The sequence below is a fragment of the Ochotona princeps genome, chromosome 17 (assembly GCF_030435755.1).
Source record: "Ochotona princeps isolate mOchPri1 chromosome 17, mOchPri1.hap1, whole genome shotgun sequence".
In the NCBI taxonomy this organism is placed as follows: domain Eukaryota; kingdom Metazoa; phylum Chordata; class Mammalia; order Lagomorpha; family Ochotonidae; genus Ochotona; species Ochotona princeps.
The window spans coordinates 16519402-16544442 of NC_080848.1; the positions used below are offsets into that span (position 1 = coordinate 16519402).

At 53.1% G+C, this 25041-nt stretch overlaps 2 protein-coding genes across 2 annotated transcripts; both read right to left on the bottom strand.

Moving 5' to 3' along the window:
* Nucleotides 1–221: 221 nt before the first annotated feature.
* On the bottom strand, nucleotides 222–681 carry GAST (gastrin). Its single transcript, XM_004599089.2, has 2 exons — nucleotides 471–681; nucleotides 222–372 (listed from the first exon to the last, which is right to left on the bottom strand). The coding sequence occupies exons 1-2, from the start codon at nucleotides 679–681 to the stop codon at nucleotides 269–271; spliced, it is 315 nt and encodes a 104-aa protein (XP_004599146.2). The 3' UTR covers nucleotides 222–268.
* An 18965-nt stretch (nucleotides 682–19646) lies between these two features.
* EIF1 (eukaryotic translation initiation factor 1) lies at nucleotides 19647–21226 on the bottom strand. The gene is made up of 4 exons (XM_004599088.4): nucleotides 21015–21226; nucleotides 20374–20537; nucleotides 20177–20278; nucleotides 19647–19868 (listed from the first exon to the last, which is right to left on the bottom strand). The coding sequence occupies exons 1-4, from the start codon at nucleotides 21043–21045 to the stop codon at nucleotides 19824–19826; spliced, it is 342 nt and encodes a 113-aa protein (XP_004599145.1). The 5' UTR covers nucleotides 21046–21226; the 3' UTR covers nucleotides 19647–19823.
* Between the last annotated feature and the right edge of the window lie 3815 nt (nucleotides 21227–25041).

Genomic DNA, 25041 nt, shown 5'->3' on the forward strand with positions numbered 1-25041 from the left:
TGCCTGCTCTCCCTCCCACAAATATGAATTCTTAGTCAGTGTCGGGCTTTGGGACACCAGGAAGAATGTGCCATGCTCCCTGCCTTGCTAGGGGTACTCAATTCTCTTTTTTTGCCTTAATTCTTCCTCTGTGGCAAGCTCCCCACCCCATTCCACACACTTGACACTAGGCAGCAATCCACAACGAGCTGGTTTATTCTGGGTGGCCTGGGACAGGCCTGGGGCAGGGGGCAGACAGCAACAGGTGGCCTGGCCCCACAGTTTGCTTCTAAGGATGCTGTTCCACTTCCTCTGCGCTGCGACGGCCGAAGTCCATCCAGCCATAAGCCTCCTCCTCTTCCTGAAGCCAGGGTCCCTGCTTCTTGGACAGATCTGAGGAGGTGAGGATGGGGGAGGGACATGGTAACCTCTAGGACCCAGGCCACAGTTGTGACCCGTCCTGGATGGGAGGGTGGCCCACCTGCTCCTACCTGGCACGAGGCGTGCGACAGCTGGAGGTTCCAGCTGCCTCCGGTGGTAAGTTGCCGAGCCCTGCTGATCTGGCCAACGTGGCTCCAGACCCCTGTGGGCCGCTGGTCCCGAGGGTGCATCCTGCAGCTGGGAGTGAGGCCTCCAAGAAGCATGGCAGAAGGCGGCCAGGGCCAGCACCAAGACCAGCACGGACACACACGGCTGCGGCATCTTGTCTGTAAAGCAGGTGGAAGCTGGAGCTTGGGGCTGTACCAGATGGACACAGCCAGGTCTTCAACTCTGTAGGGGGCCATGCCATGCAGTTCCTGTCCCCAAGCCTTGCCTCTTTCTAACCACCCCCCACTACCTCAATCACAAACACTACTTCTGAAAAATGTAAAACCTAATGGGATGGGGCCCGGCGGCGTGGTCTAGCGGCTAAAGTCCTCGCCTTGAACGTCCCGGGATCCCATATGGGCGCCGGTTCTAATCCCAGCAGCTTCACTTCCCATCCAGCTCCCTGCTTGTGGCCTGGGAAAGCAGTTGAGGACGGCCCAATGCATTGGGACACTGCACCCGCGTGGGAGACCTGGAAGAGGTTCCAGGTTCCTGGCTTCGGATCGGCGCGCATTGGCCCGTTGCGGCTCACTTGGGGAGTGAATCATCGGACGGAAGATCTTCCTCTCTGTCTCTCCTCCTCTGTGTATATCTGGCTGTAATAAAATGAATAAATCTTAAAAAAAAAAAAACAAAACCTAATGGGATGGGCACTCCGTCTAATACTGAAACTCTGGTTGGGGTCTCAAGTTGGGGTACTTGCATTCCTCATCGGAGGGCCTGGGTTTGAGTCCCAGTTCTGCTCCCAATTCCAGCTTCCTGGTCAGGGTGAACTTGGGAATGAAGAGGTGATATCTCAAGCACTTCAGTTCTTGTCACCCAAGTGGGAGACCCTGACTAAGTTCTCCACTCCAGGCTCGGTCATTTTGTGCATTCGAAGAGGGACTCAGTGGGTGAGAAGTCTCTCAAATACATAAAAACTAAAAAAACAAAGCCCATAGCTGGTCTGCAGAACCTGCAGCCCTGTCAGTGGCTTTATAGATGTGCCTGGCTTGGAACTACAAGTGAACCTGAAAACAGCACTTGAAAGGACATTTGGGGCTGATGTTGTGGTGCAGTGAGTTAAGTGGCTGGCTGTGATGCCAGCATGCCATATGGCCAGTTCAAGCCCTGGCTGCTCTGCTTCCCATCCAGCTCCCTGTTAATGCACTTGAAAAGGCAGAAGAAGTTGGCCCAAGTCCTTTGGGCCCCTGCCCCAACATGGAGACCTGGATGGAGTTCCAGGCCCCTGACTTTGGCCTGGTCAAGTCTAAGCTAGTTACAGTCACTTGGAGATGAGCCAGTGGATGGAAGAGCTCTCTCTCTCCATGTCTCCATCGCCCCATAACTGTGCCTTTCACATAAATAAATCCTTTTTAAAAATCCTTTTAAAAAAAATAAGGCACTGTGACCTTAGAGTCACCAATATACCTGGTGGGTGGCCACTTGTGCTGTTTTGTGCAGCCCTCGGATAAAAGGCTGTTCTGTCATTTCTGCCTGACAGGAGTGTGGCCTGTGCCCGCGGTTCCGTTTACTGCTCTGTGTGGGGTGACCAAGCATGGAAAGAAAGGAATGCAGACCTCACAGGAGGTCAGAGCTGGGTGGTGTTCAGAGCTGCCCGTTCTCCGGAGTCTGCCTGGTTTCACCAGACATGAAGAGTGCACAGCATCCCTTCTGAGGACACATCTGTGTTAAAAATACTGCGTCCAGGGGCCTGTTAGCACCAGCATCCCATAGGGTCCCAGCTGCTCCACTTCTGATCCAGCTTCCTACTGATGGCCTAGGAAAACAGCAGAGGCTGTCCCAAGTTCTTGGGCCCCTGCAACTATGTGTGAGACCTGGAGCCTTGGGCTACTGTCCCAGCCTTGTCCAATAATTTGGATGATTTTAAGGACCCTGATTTGTGTGCAATGGGTTAAATCTCTGCTTGCGTCACTGGCATTCCAAGTGGGTGCTAGTTCAAGATTGGCTACTCAATTTGCCACTCAGCTCCCTGCTCATGTGCAGGGCCCCTGCTACCCACATGGCCGACCTGGATGGAATTCCAGGCTCCTGTCACCGGCCTAGCCCAGCCCTGCCCAACGCAACCATTTGAGGTTGGACAAACAGATGGAGGATTTATTTCTCTAATTCTGCCTTTCAAATAAAATCAGTAAGTGTTTTAAAAAGAATCGTGTGACTTTGGGCAAGTCACAGTTGCCCTCTGAGTCTCAGTTTCCTTGTCTGAGAGATGGGACAGGAGTGGAGTCAGAGGGGCAGGGTAGGGCGCAGGGTGAAGAGCGGGCAGGTGCTAGGCAAGGGCTGGGCATGCCCCTGGTAGGAGGGACCCGGGTCATAGAGTTGAGACCTAGTTCTGCCCTGGCCCAGGGGAAGGGACCTGGTTCTGGGGCCACCAAGGCCTGCCCTGGGGCTCTGGCTAGTCATCCAGTGCCTTCATCGAGGGGCCTGTACCTCCTCTTCCCAGCCTTTCCCACCCCTCCCGGGTACTCTCACCTGCACAGCTGGGTAGTGGGCAGTGCGGTGGTGGCTGGGTCAGCTCTCTGCTCTGCTGGCCGCTCCGGAATCTGCCTTATAAACCTTCCAGGTCCCTTCCAAGCCCGCCTCCCGCATGAGGTCAGACACAGGTGTAATTCATTCCCCTGCCCTCCTCCTCCATTCAGTGTCAACAGGGTGGGGGAGGAGGGAGAAGGGGGATCGACTTTCACAGTGTCGGGGAGCAGGGTGGGGACAGCTCCTCCACTGGGCATGAAAAGGCAGACGGCCAGGGTCAGGAACAGCATCTCCATTCCTGTGGGGGTCATAGGTCTAGGACTACGTACCAGGGTGGGGTGCATGAGGGGAGCGAATCGAATAACCCAGACTCAGCAGGTGCATTCTACCCTAGGTTGGTGTTTGATGAGCAGGGAGTGATGTATTGATCCCCTGTCACCTCTCCGGTCTCAGCAAACAGGATGTGTTGCCGTTATCGGGGGTAATGGGCTATGCATTGATAGTCCTGCTCTTCTGCTGAGGGACTCACCTCCAGGTCACCCCCAACTGCCCCTGCTTCCCCTTCTCTGCTGCCCTCTGTACAGAACATTGGCCTTAGGTCTGCTGCCCAGCATTCACTTCCTTGCAAACCCACTGTTCAGAGCCCGTGCCTCCCAGGGTCTTGGGTGTTGAGATTTCCTTATTCTGAAGTCAATGGCAGAGGAATAGGCATACAGACTGGCATTACGGAGCCCAGGTTAAACTGCCACCTGTGACATGATGTCGGAGTCCCATGTGGGAGCTGGTTTGAGTCTTGGTGGCTCCATTTCAATCCAACTTCCTGCCAATGTGCCTGGGAAAGCAGTGAAGATGGTCCCTACTAGGGTCCCTGCACACATATGGGAGAGCTGGATGGAGTTTCTGGCGCCTGGCTTCAGTCTGATCTAATTCTGGTCATTGGAGCCATTTGGGAAGTAAGTCAATGGGTAGGAAATCTCTTACTTCCTGTCTCCATCTTTCTCTGTAACTCTGCCTTCTGCATATTTTTTTTTTTTAAATAACACATCACAAATTTTCAATAGAAGAGACACCTTAAATGGCTAGCACACAGGCTACAGCTGTTCCAGAAAACAGAATGCTATTCATGCTGATTTATTTGATCAAGGGCTGTCTCAACAATGGTCGGAGGTAAGGAGCTTTAGGCTGTTCTTGAACATTCCATGGTTGAGACAAGACATTTTGCCCTTGGACATGCGTCATCAGGGCCCCCTCCTTGTCCGGGGGTGTTTTGATGCCCCTTGGGTCTTGGATAGGGGAGCAGTACCCACGCTCACAGCCAGAATTATTGAAAATTCACCGGTTAGAAAGGATGCAGGCGGCGAGGTGTCCATGGCAACCGGCGGGCAAATGTTCTTGTGAAGAACTACTCCAGCCTGGAGCAGGACACGGTGACTCAGCAGGCAGAATAGATGAAAGTGACAGAACCAGTGCTGCTGATAACTAATTGAATCGCAGCATCTCAGAGATGGAAGACTTGGGGGGTGCTGCTAGGAGGGGATGGGGACATTTGTGTTGCTACGGTAATGGGCCGTGTTGAGCTTTCAGCAATGCCTTTGTTGTGCCAGGGCTCACAACTTGGTCCTGCCCCTGGGCCAGCTGCAGAAGGGATGGCAGCTTCACCAACCAGAAGCTCACCTCCTCCCTGGACTCTGAGGGCTGGGACATTCGTGTTCTGGGAAGAAAGAAGCAGCCTGCACCCCAGGGGCCCACAGTCATGAGAACTGCTAGGAGGGAAGGGGTCCCTGCTCCAGCGTTTGAATCTTGGGCCAAACCCTCCTCCCTCTGAGCTACTTCCTCCTGCAGGTAAAGAAGAGGAAGAACCAGCTAGGGGACTTCTTGTGCAGGTGATGTTCCCAGGGTACTACTGTGCCCAGCAGCTGGCATAGGTGATGTTTCTAGAGTACTGTGCACAGCACCCAGCAATCCAGCCACGTTACTTGCTTCGCACCTCCTCTCCTGCCATCTCTGCCTCTCAGAAACCTCATGTGTGAAATGGAACCTCTCCTTCCTTCCTCTCAGTCTGCAAGTAGGACCACGTGTCACACGATCTGGACACCGGGCAGAGGCGAGGCCTCCCAGAGGCCCTCACCTACTGGGACACAGGGTATTTTTTTTTTAAGATTTATTTATTTTTATTATAAAGTCAGATATACAGAAAGAAGGAGAAAGATCTGTCTGCTGATTCACTCCCCAAGTGGCCACAACGGTTGGAGCTAAGCCAATCTGAAGCTAGGATCCAGAAACTTCTTTTAGGTCTCCCATGTGGGTGCAGGGTCCCAAGGCTTTGGGCTTAACCTGACTGCTTCCCCAGGCCACAAGCAGGGAGCTGGATGGGAAGGGAAGCAGCCGGGACAAAAACCAGTGCCCGTAGGGAGATGTTGGTGCTATAGGGTAGAGGATTAGCTTGTTAAACTATCTCTATCTCACTGGGCCCCACTTGCAGACTTTTAAATAGTTTATCCTGGATTAGCTGACTGGGCTTGATCGAACCACACAATCCCTAAAATAAGAACTGGCTTCTGCTTGAGGACAAACTAGGAAGCTGAAGTCAGGCGAGCACTCCTGGGCCGGCTGGGAGAGGGAGCAGGACAGCAAGACATTCAGCTCTTGGGCAGGGCCTGGCATGATGGCTCAATGGCTCAATCCTCACCTTGCAAGTGCCAGGATCCCATATGGGCACCGGTTTGGACCCCAGTTTGGATCTGTCCCGAATGTCCAGTAGGGATGCAGCCCTACTGACACCTTGATTTTGACCTTGGGAGACTCAGCAGAGGGCCTGAATGTCTGTCCAGGGAATCACTGTATGCTACTCCAGGTTTCTAGGTATTCCTTTCACTAGCAAGGAAAAACCACCACAGGGCTGCAGCTACCAGAAGGTTTCCATTAAGAATCCTGGCCCCCTGTGAACTGAACATGAGCTTCCAAATAATTGCCTTGTGTTTTTCAAACCCTGCAATCCCAGGAGGTGCTCTCTAATAGATCTTGACCTGCCCAGCGCTCTAGATTCATTCTGGCTCCCATGCACCTGCCGGCAGCCAGGGTCCAGATGAGGGTGGGTTTTCTCATAGCATTGGTACGGTTTGAAATGTAGCCTGCACAAGCGCACATAGAATCACCTGAACAACAAAGTATCCTGCAAAGGGGAGAGACTGTTCCCTGTAGAGGGAGGGGCTGTGGGGGCAGCCCTGCACAGCTGGACACACTGCACCCCTGCACACCTCTGTACATCCCTGCTCAGCTTGCTTTTGGAAAGCAGATTGATGAATTGCAAACTACTGTTAGTTGTCTAATTGATTATTGATAGCGGAAAAAGGAAAGGTGTGTGATGATTCACTTTGTCCCAGCAATGGCAACCTCAGGGAGACAGGGTGGCACTGGGGACAAACACTGACCCTTGGGAGGTGTCAACATGGGTATCCAGGGTCCTCCCATCTGTCCATCGCAGGAACTGGAAAGAAGGGGGGTGAGGTTCAGGCTCTGGCTTCACCTGCTGTCTGTGAGTAACTAGTGGCAGGCCTGAGACAGCAGCCTGCCCCTGCGCCCAGGTGAGCTGCTGGAGCCTCCCAGTCACCTCAGGGCCATGGAGGGAGAAGGACATCCCTCCCCAGCCTCTGCTTCTCTCCCTTTTCTCTCCGGATGGAGCTGTGCCAATCTGAAGCCAGAAGCCAGGAACTCCACCTGGTCTCCTACGGGGGGCAGGATCCTGAGGCTTTGGGCCATCCTCGACTACTTTCCCAGGCCACAAGCAGGGAGCTGAATGGGAAATGGGGCTGCCAAGATTAGAACCGGCGCCCATATGGGATCCCAGGTGTGCAAGAGGAGGACTGCTATGGAATACTGTTGTGGCAGGCAGTGGTTCAGCTCTCTGTACCACATGTTCCAGGCACTAAATTGATGCCTTTTTTCTTTTCTTTTTTAAAAAGATTTTATTATTATTGGAAAGCCGGATATACAGAGAGGAGGAGAGACAGAGAGGAAGATCTTCCATCCGATGTTTCACTCCCCAAGTGAGCCGCAACGGGCCGGTACGCGCCAATCCGATGCCGGGACCAGGAACCTCTTCCGGGTCTCCCACGCAGGTGCAGGGTCCCAATGCATTGGGCCATCCTCAACTGCTTTCCCAGGCCACAAGCAGGGAGCTGGATGGGAAGTGGAGCTGCTGGGATTAGAATCGGCGCCCATATGGGATCCCGGGGCTTTCAAGGCAAGGACTTTAGCTGCTAGGCCATGCCACCGGGCCCATCTTTTATTTTATTTTTTTAAAGATTTATATTTTGGGCCCACTGCAGGAACCTAGTGGTTAAAGCCCTGCCTTGCATATATTGGGATCCCAAAAGCAGGGCCAGTTTGTATCCCGACTGCTATACTTTCCTTTTAGCTCCCTGTTGTGGTCTGGGAAAGCAGTAGAGGACAGTCCACAGCCTTGGGAGCCTGCACCCACGTGGGAGACCCGGAAGAAGCTCCAGGTTCCTGGTTTCAGAGTGGCGCAGCTCCAGCCATTTTGCAGTCACTTGGGGAGTGAATCATCGGACAGAAAATCTTTCTTTGTCTCTCTTTCTCTCTGTGTATCTGACTTTGCGATAAAAATAAATCTTTGAACAGCAACAATAATAATAATAATAAAAGCTTGTAGGGTCTGGTGCCATAATGTAGTGTGTTAAGCCTCTACCTGCAGCGTTGGAATTGCATGTGGGTGTGGGCTTGAGTTCTGGCTGCTTCACCTTCCATCCAGCTCTCTGCTTATGACTTGAGAAAGCAGTGAATGATGGGTCAAGTTCTTGGGCCCCTGCACCCATGTGAGAGACTCTTGGCTCCTGGCTTCAGACTGGCCCATCTGACCATTATGGCCACTTGGAGAGTGGACCAGAAGATGGAAGATCTCTGTCTCTCTGTAACTCTGCCTTTGAAATAAAAATTAACAAATCTTTGAAAAAAAGATACAAAGAAAGAAGAGAAGCCTATACTTGTTCAGAATAGTTACAATTTAAAAATACATATTTTTGGGCCCAGCGTGAAAGGGTAGAGGTTAAAGTCCTTGCCTTGAACGCCCCGGGATCCCATGTAGGCGCCGGTTCTAATCCCAGCAGCCCTACTTCCCATCTAGCTCCCTGCTTGTGGCCTGTGAAAGCAGTGGAGGACGGCCCAAAAACTTGGGACCCTGCACCTGCCTGGGAGACCCGGAAGAGCTCCTGGCTAAATCATCAGACGGAAGATCTTCCTCTCTGTCTCTCCTCCTCTCTGTATATCTGCCTTTCCAACACAAATAAATAAAGCTTAAAATTTTTCTATTTTTAACTTAAGGTTTGTTGAATGTGTGTAGATACAGAAATTGCTTGTGCCAGGGCAGACTGCTTGTCCCTGGAGGGCCATGGTGAGGGTGTCTGGGTGAGGGTGCCGTGGTGACGGTGCCTTGGCGAGGGTGCTGTGAGCTGCCTGTAGCATTTGCTCGTCTGTTCCACACGGTCAGCCCTAGCTGGGGTCTCTGTTCCTGACACTCTCAGTACAGTCAGACCTGCACTCCTCCACCTTGCTGCTTCCCTCTGCTTTACGGAATCTTCCCACTCTTTCCTGGACCATGCTGCTGCCCACTCCCCATGTGATGGTCCCTAGAGCCTTCCCCTGGGGTGACACTGCCTCACTCCAGTCCTTCGGGTGCGTCCACATCCTCTTGCCTGTGGCTGCTGGTCGACCAGTCACATGCTGGTCTCTGCTCTTTGCCTCCCGGTGCTAACAACCACACCTTCCATTGTTGATCGGTTCCCGTGGGTGTGTCCTCTGATCTAACACTCCGAACCAAGCCCAGATCTCTGGCTGTCAGACTCATGAGTGACGATTAGGGTTTGTGGGGGTTGTATGAGTGTATCCGAGAAAGCTCATGGAAGGGGCTGGTGTTTGGTAGGGCTAGTGTGTGGTGAGGCCAGCATATCCCATGTAGGCCTACTCAGGGGAAGGTTCGAGTCCTGGCTGCTCCACTTCTGATCCAACCCCCTGCGAATGTGCCTGGAAAAACAATGCAGGATGGCCAAGTGCAGGATGGCATTCTGGTGGGAGACTTGGAAGAAGAGTAAATCAATAGAAGGAGGATTTATCTAACTCTGCCTTTCACACAAGCAAATCTTTAAAAAGAAGGAAGAAAGTTCATGAAGAAATAAAACAGAAAGACCTAGGTTTATTTTGGTGCAAAACAAGTTGAAATCCATGCATACACGTTTTCCATGAAGTTTTGGAAGAGCCGGCCTTGAAGTTCTGTGACAACATGAGCAGTAAGCAATTGCTGAGGTCCAGTGAATGAAGTGCTTAATTTTAAGGTGCTGGAGTGATTGTTATTCATTCTGAAATGCACCGATTGTAAGACGGGCAGGAGAGACAGAGACAAGATGGAGAATGACAAATTGTAAGGGACAGAAGCCAGGTGGTAGGTGCGTATCTGAGTGTTCATGGTAAGGTAACTTCTATCCTGGGACAAGATGTTGCTGGGCCGTTCCGAACTGTGGCCTTATGTGGGGGATGCATTCTGCAAGCTCCAGGGGTCATTACTGAGGCCCACTGCAGAGATGGAGTCCTGAGGCCAGCCGGGGGAGGTAGCAGACCCCAGGTCCCACAGGCAGGAGGGCAGGGAGTTGATCCGTGACCTGGAGGCTCCCCCAAGACTCCTGGGGGCTGCTCATCACCCTTGGTGCACAGCCTCCTGTCCCACCCTCTGACCTGGCTGTTCTGGGGGGGGGGTCCCAGCTCATCCACCCCTCCTAGGCGCTCCCCCTCCCCCTGCCCTCCCTCCCAGCGCTATGCGCTGCACCAGGACGGCTGCCTCTGTCTGGCTCAGACCCTGCCAGAGGTCTCCCTCCCCACCAATACCTACCTTTTTTTCCCCTCTCCCTGCAATCACTGACAGGAAAGTTTCAGAAAGTGGTCGCGGATTCAAACGCGATTTGATATCCCACAGCTGGGTCATCTCTCCTTCACTTCTAGCTTCCTTCCTCCCTAACAAAACATCATTGTCCTCAGAGCGGCCTTACATCCTTGCCTGCCTTTCTCTGTCCCTGGTAGGTCTGCAGTTCTGTTCAAGGCCACCTCCTCCTTCACACCAGAACACCTGTCTGCTCGAAGATCAGGCACCTTGACTGGTTCATTCCCTCACCTACTGCATCAACAACAGTTTTCCTTTTCTTTTTTTCCATTAAAGATTTGTTTATTTATCTGAAAGGGAGAGTTACAGACATACAGGGAGACAGAGAGAGACATCTTCCATTTGCTGGTTTACACCCCAGAAAGCTGTGATGGGCAGGGTTGGGCCAGGAACCAAGAGCTTCATCAGAGTCTCCCATGTGGGAGACAGGGACCTAAGGGGCTGGGGCCATCTTCTGCTTCAGTAGGAAGCTGGATGGGAAGAGGAACAGCTGGACCACCATATGGGAGCGCTGCCCCTCAACACCAGCTTCCTAAATGTCCACTTTGTGTAAGGCACTGTGGTGCCCTGGGGATACGATGCTCCATGAGGGGTCTTGGTTGCTTTTTTCCTGGAAGGGAGACCCAGTGTGGTATGAACCCTCGGCCCCATGGGTGGCGTGGGGACTCATCCTCTTTCTGCCTGGGCCTGGCACACCTCCCCTGTAAGCCCTGTTACAGTTCACACGGCTGTCCTCTCCCCTTGCAAAGTCACAGTGATTTGATGGTGACTCCCAGGCTGAGCACTGGGGAGCACTGGGTCTGCTTATCCTCGCCTCAACTCCCGCATGGGGTAAGACTGTCACCCCTGTTTGCAGGTAAAGACTGGGGTGGGTGACTGCTGAGGGATGCAATGGAGCAATGATTGTGAGCCCTGAGCACCCCAAACATACCTGCTGAGTGTCAAGTGTGAGGTCACGGCTCTCCTTTACCTAAGCCATTTCTTGGTGCTGTTTGAAATGAGTGACCTTGCAGGATGAGGCAATGCCTCCTCCCTAAGATACACAGAGCAGGCTTACTTACCCCTTGCTGCAAAAGCTATAGCTGGGCTGGGGGAGGGGTGTGTGTGTGTGTGTGTGTGTGTGTGTGTGTGTGTGGTGCATCGGTTACATTGCCCCTGGGATGCCCTTCATTCCACATAGCACTGCCAGTTCTAGTCCCAGCTGCTCTACTTCTGACCCAGTTCTCTGGAAAGGCAAAACAAGATGGTCCAAGGACTTGGGACTCTGCCACCCATGAGGGAGACCCTGATGGAGTCCCAGGCTCCTGGCTACAGCCGGGCCCAGATGGGGCAATGAGGGGCATTGGAGGAACGTGCCAGCAGATGTATGATATTTCTCCTCCTGTTTTTTTTCTGCCTTTCAGATAAATAAATATTAAAAAGTGAGAACCCCACCCACTTTTATTCTCTTTTGTTGTTTGAAAAAAAAATTAAAAGATATTCTTTATTTTTATCGGAAAGGTAGATTTACAGAGAGAAGGAGAGACAGAGAAAGATCTTCCATTCACAACAGCTGGAGCTGAGCTAATCCGAAGTCTGGAGCCAGGAGCCTCCTCTGGGTCTCCCATGCAGGTGCAGGAGCTCAGGTGGTCCCAGACTTCTTTCCCAGGCCACAAACAGGGAACTGGAAGAGAAGTGGAGCAGTGGGACACTAACCGGCACCCACATGGGATCCTGGTGGATGGAAGGTGAGAATTAGCCACTAGGCTATCATGCTGGACCCTGTTTGAAAATTTTTGGGGACCAGCACTGTGGCTTAGCAGGCTGTCTTCACCTGTGGTGTTAGCATCCCAAATGGGTTCCGGTTTGAGTCCTGGTAGCTCCAGTTCTGGTCCAGCTCTCTGCTGATGGGATGGGAACATACACAGGCGGGTCCAAGACCTTGGGCCCCTGTATCCATATGGGAGACCTGAGGGAAGCTCTTGGTTCTTGTGTTCAAATCTGCCCAGCTCTAACTGTTTGTGACCATTTGGGTGAGTGAGCCAGTAGATGGAAGATTTCTTGTTTCCTCTGATTCTCTTGCAATAACATTGCCTTTCAAACAAAAATAAACAAATGAATAAAAAATTGGTGCAATGGCTCAACTGGTTAATCCTCCACTTGGAAATGCCAGCATACCTGGTTCATATTCTGGCTGCTCCACTTCCCATCCAGCTCCCTGCTTGTGGTCTGGGAAAGCAGTCGAGGATGGTTCCAAGGCTTGGGACCCTGCACCCACAATGGGAGACCTGGAAGAAGCTCCTGGCTCCTGACTTCATATTGACTTAGCTCCAGCTATTGCAGTCATTTGGGGAGTGAATCAGTGGACGGAAGATCTTTGTCTCTCCTTCTCTCTGTAAATCTGACTTTCCAATAAAAATAAACAAATCCTGAAAAATACATGAAAGCAAATTTGTTGACTTTTAAACAACAGCTTGCAGATCTCAAGAAGAGGTCTGCCTGCTAGACGTTGCTGAGTGGGGGCTGTGAGACGGCGGTTGGGGTCCGCAGCCCCGGCGGGGGCCGGCAGGTGCTTGCCTGCAGCTTGCTCCGGGGGACGCAGGGCGGCCAGCCCTTGGCTCCGTCTCCAGGGTAGACCGCGAAGCCCAGCGTCTCCGGGCAGCCAGTCTCCTCCCATCTTCCGGAGATGGAGCGGGAATGGATGACTTGGCACACAGTGTGGCTGGCGTGTTCGGGCTTCACGTCAGCTTGCTGTCAGCCCCAGCAACCCCATGTTTCCTGTTACCCTCCAGTTGTCCGCTCAGGGTGGAAATGAGCCGGAAAGGACAGTGATGGAAGACAGTTTAAGCTGTGCTGTTATCTGGCTGTTGCGGCTTGGAGAAGACGTCGGCCACAGCCCCCAGGCCGCTTGCACACTTGTTTGAGAAGAGATGCAATAGGCATTTATTTTAACAACAGATATTGAAATAGGCACTGTTTGATTTTTTGGGAAGGATTCATTTATTTAATTGAATGAGAGAATGACAGAGAGATCTTCCATTCACTGCTTCACTAGCTGGGTTAGGCTGAAGCCAGAAGGCAGGAATTTCAGCCAGGTCTCCAGCATGGAGAGCAGGGGCTCAGCTACTTGGGCCATGTGCTGCTGTTTCCCCAGGCATGTTAGCAGGGAGCTGGATCAGAAGCCGAGCAGCTGGGACTCAAAGCCTAGAACGATGGCTCAGGGGCTAATCTTCCCCTTGCAGCGTATGGGCATTGGTTCGTGTCCCGCTGCTCCACTTCCCATGCAGCTCCCTGCTTATGGCTTGGAAAAGCAGAGGACGACCCAAAGCCTTGGGACCCTGCACCCACTTGGGAGACCCGGAGCTCCTGGCTTAGGATCAGTTCAGCTCCGGTTGTTGTGAACCAGTGGATGGAAGATTTGTCTCTGTCTCTCCTCTCTGTAAATGTGCCTTTCCAATAAAAATGAATAACACTTTTTTTTTTTTTAAAAGCAGCACTCCAATAAGGGGTGCTGGTGCTGCAGGAAGCTTAACTTGCTATGCCACAGTTTTAGCAAGCCTTCTGTTAGTGCCACAGAAGACTTGCTGAATTACAGGGCAGGAAAGGCAGGAGGGATGGACGGTTTTAGGTCAGTGGCTCTCTGTCAGGATCTGTTCAAAGAAAACACACAGGTGCGTTACACACAGCATATCCCCACATCCCAAGGTTTGGGTCCTCTGATGCTGGCATACCCAAGGTCTGGCCACTGTCCACTCCTCACCCAAGCCACTTCCCAGTTACTTCTGAAGCTGGACATACATTTGGCTTCCCTGGAAGCCACAACAACCTTTCCCCAAGTGTAGATTGGCTGATACTGGCTAAAAATGCAGGTTCTGGGACCCAGTGTAGTAGCCTAGTGGCTAAAGTCTTCACCTTGCACGCCCGGGATCCCATATGGGCACTGGTTCTAATCCTGGCAGCCCTGCTTCCCATCCAACTCCCTGCTTGTGGCCTGGGAAAGCAGTTGAGGACGGCCCAAAGCCTTGGGACCCTGAACCCGGTGGGAGACCTGGAAGAGGCTTTGGGCTCCTGGCTTTGTATTGGCACAGCTCTGGCCACTGCGGCCATTTGGAGAGTGAAATAATGGATGGAAGACCTTCCTGCTTCTCCTCCTCCAATAAAAATAAATAAATCTTTAAAAAAAAAGCAGGTTCTGGTGGCTGGTGCTGTGGTGTAAGCAGGTAAGCCTCAGCCTGTGGTGCCACCTCCCATGTGGGCGCTTGCTCGAGTCCTGGCTGCTCCACTTGTGAACCAACTTCCCACTAATGCTCCAGGGAAAGCAGCGGGAGATGGCCCAGGCTGTGGGTCCCTGCATCCATGTGAGAGACTTGGATGATGATCCTGGCTCCTGCCTTTGGGCTGTTCCAGCCCTGGGTGGTTGCAGCCATTTGGGAGTGAATCAGCAGGTGAAAGATTTTGGTCTGTCTTTGTTCTTCCTTTCTCTCTGTAAGTCTGCCTTTAAGATAAAAATAAATGATAGATATTTTTTGAAATGTAGGTTCCCTGGCTCTATATAGTTTCTGAATAGGGAGCCATAGCACCTCAGGCAGGGCTATGTCCTAACTCTTTCCAGCCAGGTGTAATGCCCTGTACACCTCACACTCAGTGTGTTCCATATGCCCACAAGTCACAAAAGCTCACATTTTGGGAAGATGTTTTTACATTTGGCAAATCTAGATTTGTCTAAATTGTGTTCTAAGACTTTAAAATTTTCATTTTGATTGAAGAGATTCAGAGAGACAGAGAGAGAGAGAGAGAGAGAGAGCTCTTCTATCCACTGGTTGACACCTTTGCCTCTAACAGTCAGGAGTCCTGAACTTCACCCAGGTCTCCTACGTGGGTGGCAGGGACCCAAGTACTTGAGCTGTCACCTGCTCCCTCCTGGAGTCCTGGAGGTGGAGTCCCATCTCAAGCACTCTGACACCGGATGTGGGTGTCCCAAGCAGTGGTTTGATTCACTGTGCCACATGACTGCCCCATTTGCAGTTTTAGAGGCAAGTGGGTTAATCTACTACCTGTAATGCCTACATCCCATATGAGTGCTATTTAGGTGCATTTTGCAGGGAGTTGGGTCGGAAGTGGAGCCGCTGGGACTTGGAACTGGCACCCATGTGAGTGGCCACACCTACTATGGCACAGCACTGGCCTCACAAATTAAATTTTAAAAATACATAATTTTTTGCCAGGCAAAATATAAATGTTAATACGATTCCCAACAACATTGGGTTTTCTAGTTGTTTTACCTAGCAGAAATTAAGAGCGTACAAGAGAAATGACTCAGCCTCACATCATGTGCTAATTTCGAAATGATGTTTCTCTGCAGGTGCAAGTCTGGCAAGGAGCTTGTGCTGGGAGCATTGTGAATCAACCGCTTTTCCCACTAGCACCACAAGGGGGCATCACTGAGTCTGAGGTCATGCCTCCAGTTCTTTGCAAATTCAGTGTTTCATCTATTCATGGAGCTTACAGAAACTTGAATCGTCTTAAAAAGATTTTTTAAAAAAGATTTATTTTATTTTTATTGCAAAGTCAGATATACACAGAGGAGGAGAGACAGAGAGGAAGATCTTCCATCTGATGATTCACTCCCCAAGTGAGCCGCAACAGGCCGGTGTGCGCCGATCCGAAGCCGGGAACCAGGAACCTCTTCCAGGTCTCCCACGCGGGTGCAGTGTCCCAAGGCCCTGAGCCGTCCTCAACTGCTTTCCCAGGCCACAAGCAGGGAGCTGGATGGGAAGTGGAGCTGCCGGAATTAGAACCGGTGCCCATATGGGATCCTGGTGCAGGCAAGGCGAGAACTTTTGACTGTTAGGCCACCGCGCTGAGCCCAAAATAGTTTTTAAAAAAGACTTTAGGGGCTAGTGCCATGCTTAATTGGCTAATCCTCTGCCTGCAAGTGCCAGCATCCCTTACGGGCACCACCTCATGTTGTAGTTGCTCCACTTCCCATCCTGCTTGTGGCCTGGGAAAGCAGTAGAGGAAAGCCCACAGTCTTGGGACCCTGCACCTGTGTGGGAGAGCTGGAGGAAATTCCTGGTTCCTGACTTTGGATTGGCTCAGCTCCGGCTATTGTGGCCACTTGGGGAGTGAATCAGCATACGGAAGATATTTCTCTATCTCTCCTCTCTGTAAATCTGCCTTTCTGGTAAAAATAAATAAAATTTTACTTCTTTAATTTTATTTACTTAAAGATTTTATTTTACTTTTCAATATTGTTTACCTAGTTGAGAGAGATGGATGGCCATCTCTCAGATTAGGGTGGGAAGGGTCAAGTAAGGAGGAAAGTGGGTGGGATTAACGTTTCAACTTCTTTTTCTCCTGTATTGCGGGGCAGGGAGAGGGGAAGGAGGAAGGGTGATTCTTTGTGTCAGTACCTGGGGCTGGGGGATGGTCGCTTGATGATGACTTCAGAGACCCAATGTGGGGAAGCAGGTTCCCAGGGTGTTACTCAGACAGAGACAGGGCTGGGACAGAGGCCTACCCATGGCTGTACGCAGCGCCCCGCGGATGCCGATCTGCCTGGGAGCCCCAGGCTGGAGCCAGTGCAGTGAGGGTGATGTCATCCAGCAAACAGAGGAAGAGAAGGAAGGGAGCAGTGACTCTGATGGTTCTGAGAGATTGGCAGTTTCATTGCTGCAGGGTTGAGAAAAGTCTTTCCAAAGTCTATTGGTTGACACAGTCCACCTTTGTGCACCCACAGACCCAGGAACATGCTAGAAGGCTTGGCCAGGGGAGCTGTCTGTCCTCTGAGGCACTTGATATGCACTACTGTCCTAGCGGAGCTGGCTGCCATGGCTCTCGTGTGCATCTGTGTGCTGTCCACCTGCACAGGCATCAGCAACCGAGGAGGCCCAGATGGGATATGTGCACTCCAAGGTCGGACCACAGATCTTGTCATTTTCCCTGTGGCTGGGGTTTGAGTCCAGCATCTAGCTGGGGAGTCTCCCAAGAAACCTTGCCCAGGGTGACCTGACTTGATTCTTGAATATGCCAGGTAGTGCAAAGTTTGGTCCACTACCTGCAACAGCCAACGCACATACTGGTGGACACAGCTATCCTGGTCAGTTCTGCCCCCCAGATCCATTTCTCATGTGAACTGATGGTTGCTGTGGCCTAGCCTGGCCCAGTCTGCCATGGGCCTGATCTTCACGCACACCAGCAGGTGCTGCGACCTAGTTGAGATGACCCCCAATAACTTCTACTGAGCCCGCCCTCAACCCTGTTTTTTTTTTTTTTTAAAGATTTATTCATTTTATTACAGCCAGATATACACAGAGGAGGAGAGACAGAGAGGAAGATCTTCCCTCCGATGATTCACTCCCCAAGTGAGCCGCAACAGGCCGGTACGCGCTGATCCGAAGCTGGGAACCTGGAACCTCTTCCAGGTCTCCCATGCGGGTGCAGTGTCCCAAGGCATTGGACCGTCCTCAACTGCTTTCCCAGGCCACAAGCAGGGAGCTGGATGGGAAGTGGAGCTGCTGGGATTAGAACCGGTGCCCATATAGGATCCCGGGGCTTTCAAGGTGAGGACTTTAGCCACTAGGCCACGCCGCCGGGCCCCCAACCCTGGTTTTTACATGTGCTGGCATGTACTGAGGTCTGGCCTGGCCCGTCCCACAACCCACCAGGCTCTCATACCCACCCGAGTGCTGTGGGCTTATCTCAATCCACCCCGCCCCCATGTATGCTGATGGGTACTGCTATCTTGTCCACTCTGGCCCTCCCCAAGTCGTGGCTCCCATGCTCACCAGCAGGAGCTGCAGCCTAGCAGGGGAAGGCTCACAGTTCCCCTACCAGGCCTGCTCCTAGCCCCAATCCTTTGCTTACCAGGGGGTACAGTGGTCCTGCCTGACATGAATTGCGCCCAGTCCTGACTCTTGTCAGTGCATACTGCATTAAAACCTAGCTGATCTGCACCTATTCTGCCTTGTGTGTCCCAGTGGGCACAGTGACCCAGCCCTTGTACTGGACAACTGGTGTTGCAGCCCTGCTTGGCCTGGTCCATCCCGTCACGGCTGAGGGTGTGAGTGGAAATTTGACTCCAACCAGGTGGCTCTTGGTCAACCCAGCAGCAGTTGTATGTCCTGGCCACCTGCTCCCCCAAGGTGGGTGGCAACCCCGTGTTGCGCCAAGTGGTTTCCAGCACAGCAGATCTGAGCCTTCAAACGGGCTAGAACTGGCCTTGTGACATGGTCATCCTGTATGTGCACTGGTTTGACTCCTACCTTCCCAACTTCCCATCCAGCTCCCCAATGTACCTGGGAAAGCAGCGAATGGCCCCCACGTCCACGTGGAAGATTCAGATGAGAGTTCCACGTTTCTGGTTTCAACCTAGTTCAGCCCTGGTTGTTGCAGCCACTTTGGGAGTGAACCAGTGGAAGAGCTATCTCTTCCAAACATTAAACAGGCTGGGTGCAGAGCAGGCCACAGGGTGTGCTGGGGGCCCAGGGAATGCTCTGCTTACCAACCTGGGAGTCTCGCTGCCTCACCCACCCAATGGCGACTATTATGCATTCATTGCTTCAGCCCTAACACGTGCTGAAGCAGCGTCAATCAGTGTAGGTGTGTTACTCTGGGAACAGCCATGCTAGCCTCGCTTCAGGCCCTGGATTCCTTCACTGCTTCATCTCATCAGACCTGGACTCAGTCAGGAACCTCCTCAGTCTTAAGTCTCAACCTTCCCGACATGTGTTATCCACTCCGGGCCTTAGCATCAAGTTTCTGTGTTTCAGATCTAGTGGTTAGGGCCCTGCCTGGGGGGTGCTCTCCAGTTTGGCTACCCAGGGTTTAGTGTTCAGATTGGCATGTAAGATAAACACCTTGTGCTTTAAACAGAATTCAGCCAGGATACCCTGCCTCCCCCCACACCTCCTGCCACAAAGCCCCTGCCTAAGGAAACACCTGCAGGACCCAGGAACTCCCTAACTGGTCCTGCTATGGCTCCCAGTGGGCCTTTGCTGTAGTCATGGCTCTGAGTTTCCCAGGCCAGTTCAGCAGTTGGCTACTAGCCAAGTGTCCAGCTCTGTAACATTAAGGTATCAGGATCAAGTTTCCCAACAGCTGGCCAGGGTGGCACAAGCTAAGGAAAGGTTTTAAGCTCAGGAGCACAGCTGGGGACAGTCACTCCCTACCCCACCTACACACAAAGTATAACCTGCAAGTCATGTGTTTCTGAAAACAACTTTATTTAAATAGCGATTTAAATACATTACATAACATTAAAATGAAGGAAAAAAACCGCAAATCCAGTTTATTTGCTGTGGCTTTGGACAGCTGGTGCTGGGTGGTGGCAAGCCCTAGAGCTAGCTGACAGATGACACCTGTTCCGGATTTGTTCCTTGTCAGAAGTTTAACTGATGGAAGGCGGCGGGCCTCACCCTGATGTTAGCTAGGGGACTTGCTGGCCACCCCATCACAGGGAAGGTGACTTATGGCCCGTGGGTCAGGCCTCATCCTCTCATCGCCAAGCACCCTCCAGCAGCCACCTCACCCCATCCTCTCGCCTCCCCCTCCAAGGGTCCTCCAGGTGCTGACTCTCAGGGTAGGGGCCTTGGTTGAGGGACTGCAGGTCACACCCCGCCGGCCTCTGATCTTGGGGCGCGTCCAGCTTGACCTTGGTTTAAATGAGGGACTTCCAGACTAGACAGCATGGCTCTTTTCAGTTTATTGCATGAAGGGATTACACTAGTCCAAGTTAAAAGTGGACCCCGAATGGTTACATTATACAAGCTGTGAGGTTTTTTAAACTTGTGACAAGGGACAGAAGGGCAAGTCTACTCATTGCAAGGAAATCCTCACACAAGCTTCTGTGAGCCACAAGCACTTAAAACCCATGAACTTTCAGCTGGTCGTCCTTAGCCAGTCCAATCTACAGAGAGAGAATGGGCACCGCGTCAGGGGCAGACAGGGAGAGCCGAGACCCGGCCCCTCCCGCTTCAACCCCACAGCTGGGCGGCAAGGCTCAACCCCTGGACCGGGGTGGGGGTGTCAAAGCAGGCAAGAAGTGTCCTGGCAAATACCCCACCAACCCTCTTCCACTTCCGAGACCCAGCCTCCCGCCAGGATGTTAGTCCTGAATGAAGGCAGGCAGGCAGACCCCCACACTGGTGTCCCTGCTAAACAGTGCAGCTTGGGGACACACTGAGGCCTGCCCGTCGGCGGCACCCCTCAACTCACCTCCACCAGGAACTGGCAGATGTTCTTGCGCTGGTCGCCCTGGAGCTGAATCACTTCTCCATACTCCGGATGCTCAATGACCGTCCCATTGCAGGCAAATTTCTGCAGGCACAGAGCAGCCACGCCCGCCGCTCAGCACCAGCCGCCGGGCCCCGGGTCTGGGGGTCCCCCCTCCCTCTGGCATCGCCTACACCCACCTTCTTAAATGCCTTCACCAGTTTCTTTTTATCGTAGTCATCAGCGATCCCCTGGACAGTGGTAAGGGTCTTCCTGCCGTTTCTCTGTTGGATTCTTATATGGATATAATCCTCAGTGCCAGCGGGGAGCAGGTCATCACCCTTACTTGCATCAGCAAAGGGGTCTAAGGGGGGGGAAGACACGAAGCGCGTTCAGGAGTCGTCCTGGCTCGGCGGCCACCAGCGTAGGAGCGCTAGGGACAGCCGGCTTCCGTCCACCCCAGGGCCCCGGTCCGTCCGCCCCGCGCGGAGCCCCGGCTGCCCCTCCCGACCGATGCAAGCGGCCTGAACCCAGGGCCCAGAGGCGGGGCCGAGCTCCCGACCCCATTGGCACGCCGACCCGTCACTCACGGGCAGGCCCCGCCTCCCGCCCCGACCACGCCGTGACGCAAGGGACGTGACGCCGGCGGCGGGCGGGGCGGGCGCGGCCCGGAGGCCTCGGAGCCATTAGGGAAAGCGCCACCCGCGACGCCACCGGGACCGGCCCGGGCCCGACCCCGTCCCGGCGCGCCAGGCCACTCTCCGCCCGGGGCCCGCCGCCTCCCGGGGCTGCTCCTCCCGTGGCGCCCCGCCGCCCGCACCCCGACCTCCGCCGCGCTCACCGAAAGAGTGGAGGTTCTGGATAGCGGACATACGATACGATTCCTTTTCCTCGGTGGAAACGGCCTGCGGAAGGCTGCGGCGGGAGAAGGCGGGCGGGGGGGACGGAGCGTCGGGAAGCGAGGGGGCTCGCGGGGGAGGCTGCTGCGTCCTCGGCGGCGGCTCAGCGACTGGGGCGGTGGGGCGGCGCCCGGGCTGCCTTATATAGCCGCCGCTGTGACGCCAGCGCGCTGCCCTCACGTCCCGGGCCCACCCACGGCGGCGTGCCCCCGAGCGCCCGGGCGTCGCCACTTCCTATTGGTCCGCGGGGCGGGCCCAAGGGCACAGCGCCTGCGCAGTAAAGCCACGCTGGGAGGGCGGTCGGGGCAGGGAAGGCGTGGTGTTCGCGCGCGCCTGCGCAGTGCGTGTGGAAAGTCTCTGGACGGCCGGGGGAAACGGCCGGTTTAGAGCGCGCCTGCGCAGTGTGTGCTTTTTGGCGCGTTCCACCTTGACCCCGTTGCAGCCCCACCTGTTCGAGAAGGGGTCACCTCCCGGTAGCCGGGCGAGGGTCATGGCGGCGTTTGTGAGAGGAGATTAACACACCGGGCCGCTCAGACACAGGTTGCCGCGCTCCCATGCCCGCAGGGTCACGGAAAGGTGGTGGGCGGCGTTCGGGAGCTTTCATCAAAGTACGACCTGATCCATCAGGGCCTGAACCTAATCGCTTAATCTGCTCTGAGAACCGGATCATCCGATAGGATTGAGCCGTCTATGGGGGAAGCAAGCGCTCAGCCTGTAGGCGTGCAGGGAGAGTAACTGGTTCTGAGGAATTCACGGGGTTCCCAGGACCCAGAGGAGTCGCGTCCTGCCAACAGGTCACCGGGATTTACTGAAACCCTCTTCTCAGTCGCAGGAGTAAGCAGGCTGAGGACAGGAGACCAGGGGGTGTCAACTCAAGAGGCTTGCAAGGGCCAGGCAAGCCAGAGAAAGCAGTGTGGACAGCAGCAGGGTGTGGCGTAATGGGGTGCAACGGGGTGGGGATGGTGGCCAGGGTGGGCCCCCCTGACCTTTGTGCTGGGTCCTTTTCCAGAGAGCCTGGACATCCAGGCGCTTATGTAACATCCCTGGATTTTTAAAGATTACCACCAGAATCGAACTTTCGAGAGAAATCTGCCAGCCAAGCCGAAATGGGCACGTCAGCACCACAGACTGCTTGTGGAGGTCTGTGGCAGTCCGGGTCGCCACCCACTTGGAGGTGAAGCTGGTGAGATGTTGGGATAGGTGTCCGGGATGGAACAAGGCAGTGTGACGGTGATGGAGCCAGGCACTTTGCGGGGCGGTGGCCTTGCCGCAGAGTCTTGGGAGGTGGGAAGAGTTCCCTAGTGGGGCAGGGGGAGAGGCTCAAGGGAGAAGAGCTTCTGGTTTTGTTTGGGTTCTAGGTTTGCTGAGTACTCTTGACTTCAGGAAGGGGGAACCAGGGCCAGAAGCCCTGGGCAGCCCAGGTCACGGTTGTCCCAGCCTCTGACAGCCTCTCTGGCCCACCCTGGAAGCCTATGTGCACAGATTGAGCTGTGACTCATTCCCAGGGTGGGTAACTGTTTCTATGAAGGTTTTTTTTTTTTTTAGATTACTTTTGAAAGAAAGACGTCCAGGATAGTGGATCAGTCAGCTGCTTCTCCACCTCTCACTGCCAGCATCTCATATGGGAGCCAGTTCGTGTCCTGGCTGCTCCACTTCTCATCCAACTCCATGTTTGTGGCCTGGGAAAGCAGCAGAGGAAGGCCCAAAGCCTTGGGACCCTGCACCCGCGTGGGAGACCTAGAAGAAGCTCCTGGCTCTTGGCTTCGGATCGGCCCTGCTCTGATCATTTTGCGGCCATTTGGAGAGTGAACCAGCAGATGGAAGATCTTTGTCTCTCCTTCTCTCTGTAAAACCTGATCTTTCCAAGAAAAATAAATAAATCTTAAAAGAAAGAATGACGCAGAGTGAAAGCGAGAGAGCTCTTCCATCCATTGGTTCACTTCCCTAATGGCCATGATGACTGGGAATGCCCGGATGAAAGTCAGGAGCCTGGAACTCCATTCCCGTCCCGCTTGTGGGCGGCAGCTTGGGCTGTGCTCCGCCGCTTTCCCAGCTGCGTTCACAGGGAGCTGCATTGGAAGTGCAGCGCTGGATACGGAATGCTGGCATTGTGAACGGCAGCTTGACTAGCTAAGCCATAATGTTGGCTCCTTGATCTATTAAATGTTAAAATCACCACACTCACCAATTTAAATTTTTGAGATTTCTTTTTTTGTTTTTTTGGAAGGGCAGAGTCACAGAGAGAAAGAGACCGTTATCTTCCATCCACTGGTTCATTTCCCAAATGGCCACAAAGGCTGGAACTGAGTCGATCTGAAGCCAGGAGCCAGGAGCTTCTTCCAGGTTTCCCATGTGGGTGCAGGGGCCCAAGGACTTAAGCTCTCCTCCACTGCTTTTGCAGGCGATAGCAGGGAGCTGGAATCAGAACTGGTGCCCATAAGGAATGCTGGTGCCACACTAAGCCATGGTACTGCCCCCCAAGATCCAATTTATACATTTCTGCTTTAATCCTGATGTTAATGCTGCCTTCATCTTTTTAGGAAAAGATTCTTTCTGTGCAAGAAAATGAACTCTTTCTTCTGACCTGGACTTACGAAGCTACTGCATTTTTTTTTTTTGAGAGGCTTAAGCTTACGCTTGTCATACTCAAGTCTTTATACCACCTGGAACTAATTAATTTTAAAGATTTATTTATCTGTTGAAAGGGTTGTAGAGACAGAAGGATATGAGAAAGAGAAACAGGGAGAGATATTTCGTCCACTGGTTCACTTCCCAGGGCTGTGTTGTCCATGGCTGGGCCAGGCTAGAGCAGGGAGCCTGCCTTCCCAGGCGCATTGGCAAGGAGCTGGATGGGAGGTGGGCACCCACACAGGGTGTCTTAACATGCTGTACCACAGCATCAGGAGTGTGAGGAGTTGGCATGGGTCAGCCTGGGATGCACCTGTGTGTATTGTATGAGGAAGTCTTCCCCCATGTGGATAACCAGTCACGGAATAATGAGGACTCTTCAAAAAGTTTGTACAAGAAAACTATGCATGGATTTCAAAACTTTCTGCACCCAAAGAAGCATCTTCTAAAAAGTTAAAAGATGTAGTTATGTAATTTATGTAATGATTGGTTGCAAGGTGGAATGACAAGAGTGGTTTCCCGTCCTCTGTTTCGCACCTGAAGTGTGTACAGCAGCCCGAGCAGAGCCAGGCCGAAGCCGGAAGTCAGGAGCACCATCCAGGTGTCTCCCCTGTGAGGCAGGGAGCCAAGGACTGGGCCATCTTCAGTGCCTTAGCAGCCCACTCGATAGCCCCCGAATCAGCACTCTGACAGGGGACACAGGCGGTGCTAAAAACAGAGGCTTAACCTGTTGGCCCACCTTGGCAGCTCTAATTCACTTTTTCTTTATTAAAAAAATAATTTATTGGGAAGTCAAACTGTGGGCCCAGTGCAATGGCTCAGTATCTAAATCCTCACCTTGCCAACACCAGGATCCCACATGGGCACTGGCTCATGTCCCAGCTGCTCCGCTTCCCATCCAGCTCCCTGCGTGTGGCCTGGGAAAGCAGTAGAGGATGGCTCAAAGTCTTGGGTCTTCTCACCCACGTGGGAGACCCAGAAGAAGCTCCTGGCTCCTGTCTTTGGATCATCTCGGCTCTGGCCATTTCGGCCATTTGGGGAGTGGCGATGGAAGATCTTTCTGTTTCTTCTCTCTGTAAATCTGATCTACTTTCCAATAAAAAAATTAATCATTTTTTAAACAGATTTATTTATTTTTATTGGAAAGTCAGATATACAGAGAGGAGGAGAGACAGAGAAGGTCTTCCCTTCGCTGATTCACTCCCCAAGAGACTGCAACAGCTGGAACTGAGCCAATCTGAAGCCAGAAGTAAGGAGCTTCCAGGTCTCCCATGTGGGTGCAGGGTCCCACGGCTTTGTGTTTTCCTTGACTGCTTTCCCAGGCCACAATCGAAGCTGGAT